At 42.1% G+C, this 18,658-nt stretch overlaps 1 protein-coding gene across 3 annotated transcripts in view; it reads right to left on the reverse strand.

The window, feature by feature from the left end:
* Nucleotides 1-18,658, reverse strand: part of PEAK1 (pseudopodium enriched atypical kinase 1) — a 98,898-nt gene that overhangs the window by 27,150 nt on the left and 53,090 nt on the right. For 2 of the 3 annotated variants that reach the window (XM_006029384.3, XM_006029383.3), the window contains 2 exons: nt 14,361-14,477; nt 12,414-12,610 (listed from right to left, as the gene is read on the reverse strand). In XM_006029384.3, the coding sequence (XP_006029446.1) occupies nt 12,414-12,610; nt 14,361-14,477 (314 nt within the window). The remainder of the gene's footprint in view (nt 1-12,413; nt 12,611-14,360; nt 14,478-18,658) is intronic. The other variant, XM_006029385.3, reaches the window with a different exon arrangement.

Below are 18,658 nucleotides of genomic sequence, written 5' to 3' on the forward strand. Positions count from 1 at the left end.
TCTATTGCATGCAATCCAGGTAGCCAAATAGTACAGGAGCTAGATGAGTAGGTCAGGCTTGGCAAGGGATGCAGAAAGCAATGACAAAAGTAACAGCCAAGGGCACAACAAGACATAAACAGGTCCTCAAAGCACAACATTAAATGGAACATTCCCTTAAACAACTTTGAAAACACTTCTTACATACAAGTCAGTTGCATCATACTCGCATTTAACTTGCGCAAAGTCAACTATACGCGGGATGGGGGGGGGGGGGGGGGTAAGGGTTTGCTAACGGACAGGGGGGGGAGCTGGTGTTTGCACACATGCCTGGAGCTGTGTGGCCAGCTGCCGGGCGGTGGCGGCAGCATGGTGGTGGTGGCCAGGCGGCACGCAGCCATCCCCACCACCACCCTGTGCTGTGCCGCTGCCGCTGGCCGCACAGCTCTAAGCACGGCTCTGCAGCCGCGGCGGGAGGTTTTGGAGGCAGAGGAAGTCACCGCTGGCATGGTAATAAGCAATTTCACTATACGCAATTTTCGCCTTACACGCTGACTTTAGAACATAACCTCCGTGTTAAGATGCGACTGACCTGTATTTCCTCCTCTTTTTTTCACCCATTCAAATATCTCTTAGCTTATACTGGACTCTTTACTTTTTTACAAAATCTGAAGCTTTGAATTCTTTCAAGCCCCATTTAGTGTCATCTGCTTTGCTTATTCCAGCGGTGGGCAATTATTTCAGCTGGAGGGCCACTTAGTGAGTTCTGGTAAGCTGTTAAGGGCTGCAAGGGTGGCCCCACCGCTTGACAAGCACCCCGCCCCTGGTCGCCATATTGGGACCGGAAGCCCCACCCCTAACCTCTGACCTTTGCCACTGGAAGTCCCTCCCCTTACCCTTGGAAATACTACTTTGGAGAAGGAGGGTTGCCATCTTGGAACCAGAAAAAAAACAAACAAATTATATAGTAAAAATCAAACATCCATAATAACATGTTTTAATTTTATTTAAAAAAATATTTTGTCCTGATGTGTGTGTGTTTGCACTGTGTATATATAGAAGTGATTCCATAATAGCTCAAAATGAAGTCTTACTCTTGGATACTGTGTGTGGGAGGGGTATGGGTGAGGTGGTATGGAGTTTATAGGGGGCTGTGGGTGTGTGTGTGGATGTGTGTGTATATGCGATTTGGGGGAGGGTGTGTGGGTATGTGTGGATGTGGGTGGGTATGTGGGTATGGGGCTTGTGGGGGCTGTGGGGTGCGTGCAGGGGGAGGGTGGCTGGGGGTGTATTGTGTGGGTACATGTGTGTGGTGGGGTGTGTGTAGCCTTGAGTGGGGCTCCCCCCAGAGGTGCATGGCTGTGAGTGTGGGGGGCTGTTTGGGAGGGTGTGGGTGGATGCAGTGTTTGTAGGGCGTGATGGTGTGTGGAGGAGAGTGTGGTTGTGGGGTTTGCGGTGGAGGGTTTGTGGGTATGGTGGGGTGTGCATGGGAGCCCTCTCTCTCCCTGAGCTGGTCAGCACCTGCCCCTGCAACAGCCCAGAGCCCACACTCACTGTGGTCCCTCCCCACCACTGCGAACAGCGCGCAGTTCTAACGCACTCCACGCCCACTGTGCACTGCCTGGCCGTGGCACATCCTGCCACCTCCTGGACATGCAGTGGGGGTGGGTGGCTGCCTCTGGCTGCTGCTACTGCTGGCTTCAGCCCCACAGTACTGGCAGGGACCTGCATGCATGGCCTCAACCCCATGCCTGCTCCAGACTTACCTGTCCAGGATAAGCAGCAGCAGCAGCTGGGCAGAAACTGTTACTTGGTGCTGGGGGAAAGTAGCCCCTCCTCTTCGCCACTGCCAGGCAATTCTTGTGGCAGCTGCCCAGAGCCTGCACTGCCCTGTGTCTCCACCATCATAACCTCTGGGCTGCCCTGTACTACTGTGCTGGGCAGCTCACAGGTGGCAGTGATGGAGACATGGGACAGCCTGGCTCAATGCAGGCTCTGGGCAGCTGCTGCAAGAACAGCCCAGCAATAGCAAGGGGGAGGGGCCGCTTTCCCCGCACGCTGGGCAACAGTTTCTCCCTGGTGCTGCCGCCGTTGCTGTTGCTCAGCCCAGATGGTCGTGCAGGTTCAGGTCTGCATGCGCTGGTCCCAGTCACTACTGCAATGCTGGGGCCAGCGGCAGCAGCAGCTGAAAGGAGCTGCCACTGGCCCCGCTGCATGCCCAGGCAGTGCCTCGGCCAGGCAGGACCAAGGGATCTGCTGTGGGCTGGACAATGCTCCTCTACAGGCCAGATCCAGCCCATGGGCCATTTTTACCCACCCCTGGCTTATACACTGCCTCCAAATTCACTTGTCTATTTTTCCCTCCTATCCTCTTCCCCATTGCTGCTGCTTGCTTACCACTTTGCTGGTTAAGGGTGAAAGAAGCCATCATGCCTGCATGCTAGTACTTTATCATACAGCCTCCTATTATGCATTGCTTTCAGAGATGATTAAACTGGGGCCTAATGACAGTTATAGGATAGCCCGCAAAGGGATGTTCATCTTGAAGGAAAGGAAGGGCACCCTGCAATGGGGATAAGATTTATAACTGCTTTCCCTGACAGGCTCCTTTCTAACTCCTCCTTCCTCCATAGGACAATCAGATGGAATAGAAGTTTCCACTGGAACCAGATTCTTCCCTCTGTTCAAATTATGGCTCTTGCATGGCTATTTGGAATCACAGGCACACAAGTATCACTACAAAGCCTGCTGATAACCCATCTGGTATAGACAGGGGTCCTTGAAGATTTCTAGTGGTATCAGAGAATTTCACACAAGAGGCAGAACACAGTCACTATCCAAACTGTTCAACCTCAATTTAAACCATTGTCTGGTATTCTCAGTCTGTGGAAATGACTAAGATCTGTCATGCCACAATGTAGTTTCTTCCCCACAAAGAGTGAGTTTTTCATAGTGAAATTCAACTAGCTGAATTAATTGTTTGAAAAGCTACATATCTGAGCCGTTTCTATGCTGAGCTCTTAACCCTGTACATTCCTCTCATGTCTCTAAGACCAAAACTTTCAGTTCAGCTTTCCAAAAGCTTGCTATAATATTGCCCAGTTCACAGTTTTTTTTTTTGTATTACGAGTAGTTTTATGAAGAAAAATGCTTGTTTTAAATCGTGTATTGCTCTCTCAGGTTGAAAAGAAAAAAAGAAAAGAAAAAAGAACCCTCTTTTAAACTGAGGTTAGCAGCAGAACTCATGTTTCTCCTTCTTGCTGATCACCTCTCAGCCTCCCTCCAGCTTGCCGAACATCCTTCATTTTCTTGCCTCCTGCACAAGCTCAACTGCACAAAATTCATCCTGAAAAGTATTCCTGGAGGTAGATGATGAAATGAAATGGGCTTGATATTAGTTACCTCTTGAAAAAGATCTTTAAAGAGGTTTCCAAACTATGCAAGAGGAAAAAAAGTTAACGCTATAATAATTCTCTGAAAAGAATACTGACAGAAGCTGTAAGGATAGCTTGAAGGAATACTGCAGTGCCATAACATCTTCCATCAGAGATCTGCACAGTGCTTTTTAAACATTAATGCATTATGCCTCAAAACACCCTTCTGAGGTAGGGAAAAAAAATCACTAAATTAGCTTTAAAATCTGTAATTTTCTCTAAGCTCCTGATTTATTCTTGCTTTGAAACCTTCACTTCCATTAGCTTATGAAGCTAACATGCCAGCCACCAAAGCTCTAACTTCAGACTATTCCATATTTCTGCATGCCTTAGTGTAATAAATATATACATTTTATTTGTTGTTTCTGCTGCTAAACAACCTCCTTTCTTCTTGTTACTCCAGTTCAGTAGAATGAACATTTCTGAAACTGGGCATATATCTAGCTCTTCAGCTAATGTCTATTAAAATATCTGACATACCTACATGCATCACCCATCTTTTCATAGGGAAGTTTTTGAGACTCCAATTTGCCTGCAGTAAGTAACCTTTGTTGGTCTAGGTTAGCTCAGACAAGTCCCTCCGCACTTCTGCCTGATTTCATTTTCCCATTTGCATAACCATTTAACTGCATGCCCCATTTTTCTTTAAAGTATTTTTCTACTTACATGTTAAGATCACCTCTGATTCCAGGGAAAAGTGCCTCATGGAATTCAAAATGAACTGTACACATTATTTCTGGGCATGGCCAGGCTATTGCTAAGGTTATTAACTTTCTCAATTTCTTATTTTTCAGTGCCTAAAGGAGGAACTGAGATAGGTGAACAGGATCAACAGAGGTGAAATGACTATTAATACACATGAGAGTTCTCAGCAAGGAAGAGAGGTAAAACCTCTTCCTAAACATGGAAAAGGGATGAAAAGCCCTGTTTGAAGAGGAGAAAAAGAGATCAGCCTTTGGAACACTTTCTAGGCTTAGGCAAAAGGACAAGGAAATTATGTAGGACTATTTCCAGAAAGAAGGAAATGAAACCTGAGGACAGACAGTTCCAAAGAGAAATTTTCCATCAACTCAGTAAAAGATGACAACAAAGTTGAACCAACAACTGGCCATTACACCTGTGACTGTACTCTTCGCCCTAATCAAGGGCAAATCAAGACAGTATAACTAACTGGACTGTCCCTTGTTCTCCTACTTTTTATTTCCACTGCTCAGACATTTCATCTTCTGCACCATGAAAGAAAGGAGAATGTGATATCCACAAAGTACACTTTATGCCCTTATCCCACTATTGTCTCTGTTCTGGTAATTTTTTCTTTGGCTTGGGTATTGCAGCTGATCTGCACATAAGTGTTTGCATTATAAAGTAGATTCTGGGAAAGATTCTCTATAATTAGCAGATCAATTATACTGATCTTCAATACTAAGACAACAATAAATTATTCCTTGATAAACTCTCTTAGCATAACTAATACAAATCATTAGCAAACCATGAGAGAGTAAATGCATAAATGTATAATTCTGTTATCACAAAGTACTTCAAAGCAGCAGTTGCTGGTAAAGGCCCGATGAACGTGCTACTCTAAAATGACACCACACAGAAATTCAACTGAATAAGAAAGTTTATTATTATTATATCTTATTCACTTAAGGTGCCTATTAATCATTATTAATTTAATAAGGAGGAGCCACCGCTAAAATAGAAATCTCTAAGCTAAAGCAAAGGTGCTGTTTAGTTTGAACTGAAATGCATGGCCTATCCACACTAACATTGGGACTGTGCCCCCAATTGTTCTACTATGACTAGAAAGTGCTAAAAAAAGGTAAGAGCCCAAGGTGCAACAGCTTGTCTGACTGCCTTGACTGCTGAAAGTCCAGCTGCCTCCTCACTCAATAGAACCTTAAAGACCTCATCTGTGCTTTCATATGTATTCTATAAAATGCAGTAAGCAGGTATGATAATCACTACGTGACATTCTAGTGTTATTGTTGGCTGACAGATGTCACAGGTACCTGGTACTTTGCTTTCAGTATGCTTAAACCACTCTACTGCTATGGTTTACCGAGTTATGTAGTTATTACTTAAATGCACTCCTTGGATGACTAAGGTTTCTCACAGTCTCAGGCTTAATTCTCAACAGGCATACACAATATAAACTTTCTCTTGTTACTTACTTCAACGTGCATGGAAAAACTGTAGATTACAAAATCATCTTTTCTGTCCTAACCTCTTTTTTAAATTACAGAAATGTTAACTGGATTATATTACAAACATCTCTTATTTCCTGTGAGCTCACTTCAAATCAGTTTTTCTAACTAAATAAAGAGAAAAAACAATGAATGGAATAAAAAATAGAAAGCCAGAAGGGACCATTGTAATGTTTTAGTCTGACTTTCTGCTTACCACAGGCCAGAGGCCACAGGGTTTTCCTGAATATATTCCTGCTAAAAAGAGTGTCTTTTGTAAATAAAAACATCTAATCTTGATTTTAAAATTGCCAGTGATGAAGAATCCACGACAACTCTTGGTATGTCATTCCCATGGTTAAATACTTTCATTGTTAACATTTGGAGTCTTATTATGCAATCAGATGCGTCTGGCTCCAACTTCCAGCTTTCAGATTTTGTTATATCTCTGTCTGTGAGAACAGCCTGGTATTATTAAAGTTCTGTTTCCCATTGGGATATCAAAAGACTGTGATAGACCCCTTTAAAAGTTTCTCTTTGACATATTAAACTAATTCAGCTTGTGGGGTCTTTCACTCTATGACAAGTTTTCTTTAATCATGGTGCTCCTCTGAACCATTTCTAGTGACTCCATGTCCTTCCTGAGCTGTGGACAGCAAAACTAGACAAACTATTCTAGAAGTGGCTGCACCAGTTCTAATATTATAAAAGCCCAAGTCTGCCTGTCTGTCCATAATGCTTTACTCGCACTCTGATTGGCTGATGCAAACAGCCAATCAGAGTGCTCCAAGCGTGGGGAGCGTTGCCATGATTCCAAAGCTGCGCCAAGGACCGGACAGAGGGTGGGGGAGCCAAGTGGCCTCGGTTCCCCACCCCGCTCCCTGCAAAAGGTGGAAGAGTGGCAGCATGGGGTGTTAGGTGGCAGCACACCATCCCAGCCGCCCCCCCCTGTCCCCTTCATTCTTGATGGGCAATTGGCTAGTAGCAAACATAAAAGTATAAGAACCTCTTCAACTTATTATTCTCTTTTTGGCCACAGTATCAGCCTGGGAAGGCATTTTCAGTTGATTATTCAAGTCTTTCACAGCATCATTGCCTCTCAGGAGAGACTCAGTATCCTTACCTTATCCCATAAGTGTCTGCATTTTTGTATCTTAATTTATAAGTGAACATGACTTAAATGACACAGGATAAAAAAAGACTGCACATAGACCCCATTTTCTTCAACTCCTTTGTACAGAACTTGATTTTTATTTGAAGTTTCAATTCCCAGAAATAACTGCTGACAGACCATATAGCACTTAGGGGTGGGATTTGTCAAGAATGCTCCATGTTGAATTAACTCTACCCATACTGCCTTTCATGGGAGCACAAACAGGTCACTGCTGTGTGCTCTTGAGAGTATTGTAACTAGATTTGCAACCATTTGACTGCATATGCAAATTTACAAATTCTGCAGTTATTTCTAGACATAAAATATCAGGTACAAAATCATAGGCCAACTTGACTATTTGGGTTGGTCTAATAAAAGATATCAAATTCACCCAAGGAACCTTGTCTGCCTATGTCCTTAGACCAACACGGCTACAACCTAAAACCCTAGGCCAACTTGAGGCATTTACACACTTAGGGCTATAATGTTGTCACTATCATCTTTCTTCCTTTTTCTTTTAGAGAAGGAAATTATAAAAAGCCGTAAGAAAGCAAATTATGTTGGGTTTGTCCCAGGAATCTCTATATTCATCTGGTTAACTTCTACGTAAGCCATAGACTGGAACTGTTCTCCCAAACTGGTCTCTAATTTAAGAGACATTTAAGAGGTAGTCTTTTTTAAACAGAAAGGAAAAAGAAACCTTATAATCCTATAAGAAAAAGTTTACAAAGTGAAACATTAATATGCATTTGTAGTAGATAACTTATTTTCTAGTAAATTGCCAGCTGTTATATTATATTTATGTAAACAGAAAGGCTTTGTTCAGTTTAAAGAGTCAGCTTGTTAAAGATGGCATTTTGAATTAAAATTGTCCTACTTACAAGAGCCAAAAATAATCCAGAGCTAGTAGGCAGTATGGGCTAGATTCTGTAATTAGTTCCCTCAGTATAAGTCTGAAGTAACTCTACAGAACAATGCAGTTACTTGAGATTCACTCTGATGTTGCTGAAGTCAGAATTTGGCCCTTGTTTTGTAAGTTAGGAACTCAGATAATAAACCATCCACGCTGTATCCACTGTACAAATTCATTTTGGGGGCTAACTAGGCAAGCTTAAAGAAAGAGAGAAAGAGATGAACTTAAAAGGACAAGTTTAAGAGGTATAATAATCCTACCATAACTACATCCGTGTACTAGTCAATAATGTTTGTTACGATCCACTGGTATAAGCAATCCAGTATCAGTCTGAAACTAAGATTTCAGATTGCTTTCTAAAAAAGCAAACCATGGACCTAAGTATCAGTGGAGACGGCAATATGCCAAATGTATTCAAGTACTTCTCCCTTTTTTGTTCTTTCCATTCAGACATACTAATACAAGTTATTATCTGTGTAAAATCAGTAATAGTGCTATACTGTCTATGGTGAAATCTAAAAAGAGAGAAATTCTGTCCCCCGATTTAGCCACTACTTGATCAGCTTCAGAATTAGTAGGTAGGGTTGTTTGAACAAAACGACAAAGAAGATTTGAACAGGAGCCAGAAAATTTAATGCCATTTATGGTAGCACTGCTTTTTCACAACAGGCCTCAAGCCTTGCTAACTCAAACCAAATCTGAAAGTTAAAAACTAACTCCTTCACACCTAGAAACCTAATTTACTCAGTGACTGAAAATCTGAAAGACAGCCAAGAACAAAAAATTGAACCTGCTCCAAATAAAAACTAAGCAACTCCGTTTTACATGGTTTTAAGGAATACCACCAGTGTGTTACAAGTTACTATGAAAATTGAAAAGTGAAAATTGACTGAAGGAAAATACTATCACCCCATTTCACATGAGCCTACTCCCTCTCCCTTTTCTGGGACGCTGTAGAAAGGGTCAGTCTCGGCAACCTGAGACATACTTACTCCATAATTTGAAGTAACTGGCACCAATATTCCTATATTTCATGAGAAATTTGAAAAAAAATGTGTGTAGTAGTTCAACAAAGCAGACTCGTACTATCATGATTTGCAAGGAGTTGCAGACACACAACACTTAGATTGTTTTAAATGCGACCTGACAGTTTCAAAAGTATACATCAATAATTAGGTTTTATTATTTGGAACCAGTTCTCCATGAACCAGTTCAGTGTTTTTTGTGGACACCAAGCTTTCAGTGACTAGTGTCTGGTTGGTCCTTCAGGCATCCCACACGTCCCCCCTCCTTTTCCCCCCTGTCCGCCCACCTCAATCCCTGCATGGCAACCTGCTGCTTGGGTACTTCTCACTGCTCAGGTGGCTGGCGGGGATGCCCCTGCTTCTAAGTGAGGGACAATTACTAGGCCTGTGTGAAGTGATTAGTATTCACGTGAGATTTGGATTTGGCCGATTCGGGGGAAAGTGATTTGATTCAGTGATTTGAATCACTGTCCCGAATCAATTCAGCTGAATCTGATTCGGAGATTTGGCTGCTGCCAAATCAGCCAAGTCTCTGAATCACACAGGCCCATCCCCCACCTGCTCTCCCAGCCCCGCCTGCCCCAGCTCCGGCTCTGAAAAAAAAAAGCCCGCACTCACCAGTTCCTGCCCAGCAGGGGGCGAGCCCCGCTGCCTCATGCCACGTGGGAGAGGGCTCTGCCACGAGCCCCCCCGACCCAAGCTCCTGGCCCTTAAAAAAGAAACAAAAAACCTCGGGCTCACCGGCTCCTGCTCAGTGTGGGGGTGATCCCTGCTGCCCCACATTGCCCCATGCTCCACGGGGGGCCTTACCATGAGCCCCCAGAAGACCTGAGGCTGCTGCAGCAGTCAATGAGTGTGGGGCTGTTTTCTTTTAAAAAGGGCTGGGAGCTAGGGTGGGCGAGACAGCCATGGAAGGGGGGGGGCTGGAGAGCAGACAGGGGTCAGGGGGCTTGTGGCAGAGCCCCCCATGCAGTGGGGGGCAGTGGGTAATCACCCACCTCCCCTGGCAGCACCTGGTGAGCAGGGGCTTTTTTTTTTTTTTTTTAAATAACCAGGAGCTGGGGCCAGGTGGAGCAGCCATGGTGGGGAGTTAGGGGAGCAGCTGGGGGGATGGGGTCTGGCAGGGGTCCCCCCATGGTCCCCTCCCTCCTCCCCTCCCCCATCCCCTTACTTACCAGCATGGAGTCCAAGTCCAGCTCCCTGCTGCAGCGAGTGGGGACTGCCCAAATCACCAAAGCTCTCCGAATCTTTTCCAAATTGATTCAGAGAGCTTGAAATCAATTCAGACCTTTTAACTGGTCCCCTGATTTGATTCAGATTCAAAGATTCAGCCACCAAATCTTCCAAATTGAATCAGCACCCGAAACTTCGCACAGCCCTAACAATTACCAATTAATGGGTCAGTTCACATTGACCAAACATGTAATTGAAAGCCATTCTGTGGTATTAAGTGCCAACTGTGCAGTGGCTCAGTTTTCCCTCACCAAATAATTCATGAAGGTTTACCATTAAAGGCATACCCACCCACCTACCAACCAACCTGGGGCAGGGTTGGGGAGGGACTGGGGAACTGAACTTAAGTAAGCTGGGGGGACCAATCTATGGCGTACGTGCTGCAAATGGCATGCGACAGATCAGGGAGGGAACAAGCAGCACAGAGGCATATATGGCAGGAAGCAGAGCATCAGATTAGCCAGGGGAAAGAGACTGGCGTGACACTTAGGAAGGACGTAGGGCTAATTTGTGGCACACCTGATAAAAGGCTGGCCCCCAGTGAATTAAATGGCTTTCTAGGGAGAGTCTTTTTCAAGCTGCAGCCTGAGGCAGAGACCTTGGGCAACCACTGGATTACCCAGTTACCTGGAAACACAGAATCAGGGATTCAGGCAGCATGCTGTTCCCACCTCATGCTGCCAGTTGGTGTCTTCCCTTCTCACTAGGGAAATCCTAAGGGAATTGGCCACTGTAAGGCATGCTGGGCTGGGTACCTATTCCCACCCCCTGGTGGCAGTTCAAGAGCATTGCAGTGCCTAAAACGGTGAGCACTCTACTGAGAACCTCTGAACCATGACAATGAACCAGCTCCCAATTGGCGACATTCCTGAAATGGTTTAGGTGTTGTGTGTGTCTGCACCCTAAATGTAACCAGTCCTTCAAATGGCTTGAATGCTAAAGGCTGAATGATGAAAAAGAGGTATGCTGTGCCTTGAGGTACTTCAAACAGCCTCACCGGAGCACATGCTAACCTGATTAGAGGATATGACTGGAACATGGCAAAGTCCTATCCACATTCCAAATTGTATCTGCAGCATAGTCACGTCAGCAGACAACCTACATAACTAAATGTACTAGACTGTTTATATGAACAGTGTACCTGCACCCTGATCTATAAAAGAACAGTGATGGAAACAACATTGTGTCTTTGAACAACGCCATGGTAGTGTCTGAGTGTCCCTTCCTCTGTCACAGCATGTGTTACACTAATAATAAGTAAATATCAGTCCTCATGTTTTTCATCTCCCAAGTGCTATATGAAAAATAACTAATTCATACTTCATTTGTGGAACTGAGTCAACCATTTGTCTGCCATTTTCCTAAACACCTATGGAATTTAAAAATCTGAAAGCTTAAAAATTAGTCTTTGATCATACCACAATGTGGTGACATGCTTAACTCTATGTTTGGGAACAGCCCCCTTGCTGTCGATTAATCTAATCGTACAAAAAGTGAAATGTGCTTAAGTAATTGCAGAATTTGTGTCTCAATGAAAATAATTCAATATTGTATTTAAAATTATATAATCTTCAAAAAAAATGCAACTGCAACACTGGTCTGGTTTTGTTTTATTAGAAATTCTATTTCACTATTCCCAGTATTTTATGTCAAAAACCTTTTAAGAAGTCTCTTACGTCTGCTATATTGGTATCACTTGTTGAGAAGAGATTATTTAAATTTCCTACCCTTGTCTTCTCAAAAATCCCTCACACAAAACCCCACTCAACCACAGCCCCATTATGGAACAGGAGTTCATGGATGGTTTGGTGTATAGTGCAACACCTTTTTCAGAAACATTCATTTTTAAAATTGGCTTGCAAGGTTAAAAGAAAATTGCCAACTTTTTTAGGATCAAATTCAAATATATTTCCATTCAACAAGATGTTTTAAAATAGTTCAGGAATTTTTATCCATACAGTAAGAGAAAAATCATTACATTTCACTATGGATATCAGGAAAAATATTATAATTCTAATGTTTCTAAAACAGCTATATAATTTATTTGACAGTTACTTTAAACCTTTTCTTTGGTAAAATGAGTTTGACAATACAAGAAAATGGAAAAAATGGCTTCCTCAAAAGATACGTTTGGCATTTGTTCACATTTAAGAGAGAACAAAAAGGCTATTTTTTTCTTAATTTGCAAAATAATAATTCCCCCCATAGCTTTAAACGGATTACAATAATATTGAAATCTTTAGTGAACAGTAAATTAATATTTTATTACTGGTTCCTTTCTGTAGGGTTGCTCAGAAGGAATGAGAAAGTAGCCTCTTATTTTCAACTAAGAGCAAGTTCATATTAAAAACTAGGTGAGCTTGGGGTCAGCATCCCTTTAAAACTTCTATTTCTATGCAAGTAGGAAGTGAGCTAGGAGACAATACTCCTTGCAATACGACAGTCATTTGAATGCGATGGCGGGAGAAGCAATAACGTAAATGCACTTACCTAAGTTGCTATATGTTGCACTACAAGGGCTCAGGTCAGAAGAATCTGAAGCTTCCTCCTTTTCTTCCCCTCCTTGTGGGGCATGGGGAGGTGACACTGGTATGACTGAGGCACTACCTCCATTGTCCTGCTTCACGAACACAGCTCTTGGAATACGAGGGGACAGATCTTCCACTGTGGTCTTCTCTGGCACTTGACTGAAACAAACAAAACAATATTCATCTGGAGACCAAAGCTATGTGCCTTACCCTACTAACAAAACACAGTGACGTGTTTAGTATAAAGCAATGAATTGGGAAATGGAAACAAAAATGCATCCCTTTTATCTCTTTACATTTTTCACAATTACTTTTCTAGCGAGGTTTTTTCTTGTTTAGCAGGCATTTAATTTTGCAAAATAGCAAAGGGTCACAGGATGCTACTCAATCAAGTATAGTCAATACATGTAATGTGTTTTGGTACAATACTGTATCATGTGACATCTGTGGCATTCACTGGACAGCACCCAGGATGAAGGCATTTTTATCAAAGATTTTGCTTCAATGGCAATTATACATTACCATGACTGTAGCCTTAACTTCCTAGGGAATAATACATCTCTATAGCTATATAGCTATAGTTACATGCTTGGCAACAATATGGAATTATTACCCTTTGGAAAACAGACCAATAGTCCATTTAATCTGGTATCTTATCTCCTTACAGTCATCTATATAAAATAGTCTAAGAATTAAAACCCAGGCATTTATGCATCAAACCAATTAAGTCTCTGAGGACTAGCAGCAGTCCTTAAGCAAACTGTGAAGACTGACAGATTTAAACAAGGGTAAAACTGTGAAAAATCAAATATTTACTCATTTAACAGGCCTGTATTTACTGCTTAAAGCTTAAAAATGCTGCAAACCATTTAGCAAAAAATAAGTAATATGCCCAGGTTTACCAATTAACTGCTGCCTACAGGAAAGGCTCTCCACCGCCTAGGATCAAGTCCTACATTTGTACAACATTGTAACTTTTAAAATGAAAACCTCAAGCTCATCCCTGACTTTGGCTAAGAAGAACACATGAGTCTGTATCTTTTAAACCTCCAACACTGTGCTTGTGAAAACAGGCACGGCATCTGATTTTCCAAAGGAGCTTGTAATGTGTATTTACATATCACAAGGGAGAATTTTGCCTTTGGAGACCTGTCATAAATTGCAGAAATGTCTTTCTGTGCCTACCCACAAAACTGACAGGCCAGAGAGCAAAAAAATGCAGATTTTAAGCAATCTAAAATCCAGACTACAAAAGCCTAAACATGCCTGTATTTTGCATAATGCAAGATTTCATGTACCGTATGCACATGCTGTTTCCATTTTCACACTAGTGGAATTTTGAATGCAGCCTTATACGAACAAAAGCCATCAAAACATGTTAGTAAAATAGAGACAAAATAGCAAGTTTCAAAAAGCTGCAACTTTAAATCACTTAGTATCAGAATTGTTGATCAATCTTTTTGTTCACATGCATGGGAGGGGTGCTGACAGCATGTTACATACCACACTAAAGAATAACCTAAGGCATCTCAAATTAAAACACATTAAATCAAAGAAGCAGAAAAGCTCTTAAAACCTAAATAAATAGTTTTAAAGACTTGAGGTTATCCTACATGCAAAGAGCTTATACATACCTGCACACACTTCTCCAATAATTTTTTTCTTCCCAAAGAAATTGTCTCTAATAGCTTTGCTTTTCTGATACTACCATGTAACAAGAATTCTCATATCTCATAAAACAATTTTAGTATTGATCGGTGAGATACAGAACAGTGTCATTCCCAACCCTAGACACATGCATGCACATATACTATATCTAAGTACAGAAGCATTTGGCCAAACAAAGTAAATCAACAGCTAGAGAGAAAGGAAAAAAAAAAAAAAAAAAAGAGAAAAAAAATGAACTCACCCACTATACTCACTCACACAATTCCCCATTAAAGGAAATTCTCTCAGGGCCTTCTTGAGTCTTTTAATCATGTCTTGAAACTCTGGTGAGCCATTGATTCCACAGTGTTCTGGTGTGCTACAAGTTGTGCAAGCTGTGAGCAACAAGGCTGAACTCTGCACAGAGCGATATCACTTACTGCACCTTGCTGTTTACCTTACAGGGTTGGGCTGGGGGAAATGGCAAAATACCTTAGGGAGCTTACTGTGACCGAAACTCTGGCCCAGCCTTCTTAACCCTCTCACTGCTGTAGCAGAGGAAATAGTTTACATTTTCATCTGGGACACTATTCTATCATGCCAAATGTATTCTTAGCCCCATTAATTAATTAAGAAGAAATCTGAACTGTAATTATAACACCAAATGCATCATAAACCTCCAAAGAGTTCAAACTAACCTAACTTTAAAAGCACAGGAAATATTTTAACTTCCATTCAAAGCAAGATTAGTATTTAAGAGAAACAACTTCCTTTACAATCACAGCAATAAGATGTCATGTCTTGATATTTAGAAGGAAGCACCCTGCCTTTATAGCTGAAACTATAAAAGGCAAGGGGTTATGAGAGATAAATGTGAGATACCTGAATATACTGACTCAATCAGTTCCTGTATATTGGAAGGTCAGCTGTGACTCATCACGAGTGAAAGAGAAGTAGGAAGAGAGAGAAAGAAAACACCTCTTTACTGTTAATTATCCCACAAACATCAGACCCAGAACCCGTTAATATTTTTGCCTTATGTGAAAATGTAATTTCTTAAAAATGGTATTTGTTAGCTTTCTGGAAAAGTAGAACAGGTAAAAAAACTTATTTGCCATAGCAATAACTGCTCTCCAGATGACTGCCTCTCTGAATTGATAAATCTCATTATTAGCACTCCTTCGTGAACAAGCTGCTTTTTCTTTAAAACAGGGCCTGCTGTTTCTGGGTTCTGGTGGTATAAACAAAGAATGCAAACCTATTTGCTTCCCAGTCCTTTTTAGGAATTGCCCTACAGACAGCAAAGGCAGGCAGTGCAGGCTTGCCATATAGACTGCTATAGTCATATTAATGAACCACAGTTATTGTAGTAACAGGTCCTTTTTCCTCCTTTGAGAATTGCTTTCATTCTTTCACCACCTTAGAGGTGGTTAACAAGCGGTAATGACCCTCCTGGAGGAGGGAATGAGAAAATGATTATCAGCCTGTTTCCTGAGTTTGGATCAGATCTAGAGGAGATGTTTTGGGAGCGCTGGAGTGTACAGAACTCTGAGAGGGTGTATTGCATATCAGTGATGAACAATGCGAAAAAGAGGAAGTTCCTTAGACCTCTGCAAGCGCTCTGATATCCCACAGTGGCTGTCATCTGCAAGGTAATAATAACTGCGCATACCTAATTTGAGATGAGCTGGCCTGAGGGGGAGCGAGACTTACTCTTTTACTGATACATTCTAAAGCCAAAGGAATTTACAGATACCATGTGCTGGGACCCATAAACCCCCTGTTGAGACACTCTAGATACCTAAAAGTTGAAGCCAATATGAAACCAGAACTCCCTTAATAGGATTAAGGCTTGAGGAATACTTCTGGCAAGGTAATGGCCTGACTGACATGGAAACTGGAAATCACCTATAACAGGAATTGGAAGTCAGGATGTAGGACCACAGTATATTTGTTACTCACTGGCCATGTCTACATGCATACACAAGTACTAAATGACTCAGAGTTACTGCACAGTAGTGTTGCCAAATGGCTTTACATGACGCTGACTGTGTAGTAGCTCATCACTACTGCTTCGTGCCATGTGACGTGCCATGTGATGCTACTGCGCAGCAGTAACGAGTTACTGGGCAGTCAGCATCTCATGTAGACACAGCTACTGGTTGTGTCTACATGTGCAATTAATTTAAAGCAATAAACTCTGGTACATATTACGTCAGTTTATTGATCCTGGGCGCCACATTTACACAGGCACCCAGGACAGCTCAACATGCTGTGGAGAGGCTGGATGGGACACAAGGGTGCTCCAGTGCACCTCTAATCCTAGAAATTAGAGGTTAGTTTATTCCCTAAAGCATAAGAGTTTATAACATCTATCTTTTAAATCCTGTATAGTGCGATTTTTTTCAATGTGTGTGTGTGTTTAAACCCTTTAAAAGTTGTACTAAGTGCTTAATATCTAGTGGCAATTAGTTCTACAGGCTAATTATGCGTTGCTTAAAGCATCAGTTTCAAATTTGCTCCCTCTTACCCCCCTTTCAGAACTTTCCCCTCTTCCTTGTCTTGTAAGAAAACACAAAAAGGAATGCAGGATTTACCTCCTCTGTATCTATAAGAGGTTTTAAGTCCCTTCTTAAAGTTTTCCTCTCTAAACTGTCTCAAACTCTCCCATCTGTCTTCATGCAGAAGTCTCTCTGTATCTTTAATAATTTTTTGCCGACTCTCTGAATGTCTCATTGCTTTTAGAGCTTTTGGACTTTGGTAGAATAGTATTGATTTAATATTCCCACCAATCCAAAAGACATGGTACAGGACTTTCAATTCAGCTAGAGAACCTCCTCTTGAGTTCTTGTGGCTTTGATATCAGCTCTAAGTGGCTCCATGTAGGGACTTTAACCAATATCTTGGTCCCCTCCTGTACGAAAAGTTCCCTCCTGTTCCAAAAGAACTTCCAACAGGATTTGAGGGAAAAGAGTAATAAGATAAATGGTACTTGGCAGGGGTGCTCAGTCCTATCTCTGGATAGATAGCTGGCATGCTTTCTGATGGCGAAGTAACTGAGCTGGGCTTTGTCCCACCTGCAGAACAAATAATACAGGACTGAGTCTCTGAAGACTCATTTATATTACTGACTATATTTTGCCTGGTGAAGTCTACTAAGGTAATTTTTTTACCAGCTGATAAAGAACACTTACACTGAATTGAAAGGAAGTATGCGAATCCTAGATCAAGACAATACTATATTACAGTTAGTGAAAGCAGGCTTCCCTTTGGACCCCAAGGCACCTGAGGTTCAAATGATGTCTGCAATAGCCTGGGCACTGAAAAACTGGGGTTTGGTTTTGTTGTTTTTAAAGCAGAACAGAATCCAGAATAAAAAAGAAAAGGGCAGAATGAGGATGTGATATGCTGAGAGAGTGGTTTGGGGTTACATACGCCACTAAGGAAACTGCATCAGTGTGGTGGGGAAGTTTCTCTTTGGACCCCTAGGCACCTGAGGCTCAAATGATGCCTGTCATGTTATTTTCTGATTCCTTAGGAATGAACACTGCCGTTGACCCAAGAACCACTACTACTTTTTTTTTTTTTAATGAAAAACACTATACTGGTGCTCTATGGAAAAAGCTCTTCACTCCAATACCTGGAAGGCTGATGTAATGGCTACTGAAAAAAACAGTTGACAGAGGGGGCACAAAATGATATCTTACGTGAACAGTTAACAAAAGGCTGCCATTCAAAGCAAGAGCCCTGCCTAGTTGTGAAGGAAGCATTAGACAAAGTCTCAGTGTTTGGATAATATGATCTATTCTTTGGATGTTTCCTGTATGTTGGATAAATAAAGACACGTACATGACTGACATGTCTACATTCTGTGGAAGAAGGCTGAAGGTCTATGGACTTCACTTAAGTAACAATGATCTTGATCTAACTGATTCCTCTAAGCAGCAGTCCGTTGGCTGAATGGGTCATAACAAAAGAAAAATTTAACTTTAGCCACAGTGTGCTCCACCTTCCATGAAACTGGTGTCAGCCATGATCTTCAATCATGTAGCCTCCTGTGTCAGAGACAGGAAGCCTTACCACCCTGTTAAAATATTTCACACCAACATAAAAGAGCTTAGAAATCCTGCAAAGGGGCAGCACAGGGGATCCAATTTTAGATATGAACCAGACAATAAGAGCTGAGATCTTTGGTCTCTGTCTGTGACCAGTGCAAGCAGACTGTTGACTCATTTTTCACAGCACTCCTCAGTCAGAGTTGCTGTGACTGCTATGACAGAGGGCTCTTGAGGATGAAGTGAGTGAGGAAAGGTGGAGGGTATTGTACATGGTCTGTAGGGTAAAGAATATCTTTGTTTTACATTCCATTTTTTCCTTATGTCCCCTTGTAACTAAGGGTGCACCGATAGAAATTTTTGGCGCTGATACCGATAGCCGATTTTTAAGGCGGCATATCAGCTAATACTGATCCGAATTCCAATACGCAGCCTGGCAGCTTGCAGAGCGGTGTCCAGCTGGTAAGTCTGTTGTGATGGAAGGGGCGGGTGAAGGGAGGGGGTG

The sequence above is a fragment of the Alligator sinensis genome, unplaced genomic scaffold (genome assembly GCF_000455745.1).
Source record: "Alligator sinensis unplaced genomic scaffold, ASM45574v1 scaffold319_1, whole genome shotgun sequence".
In the NCBI taxonomy this organism is placed as follows: domain Eukaryota; kingdom Metazoa; phylum Chordata; order Crocodylia; family Alligatoridae; genus Alligator; species Alligator sinensis.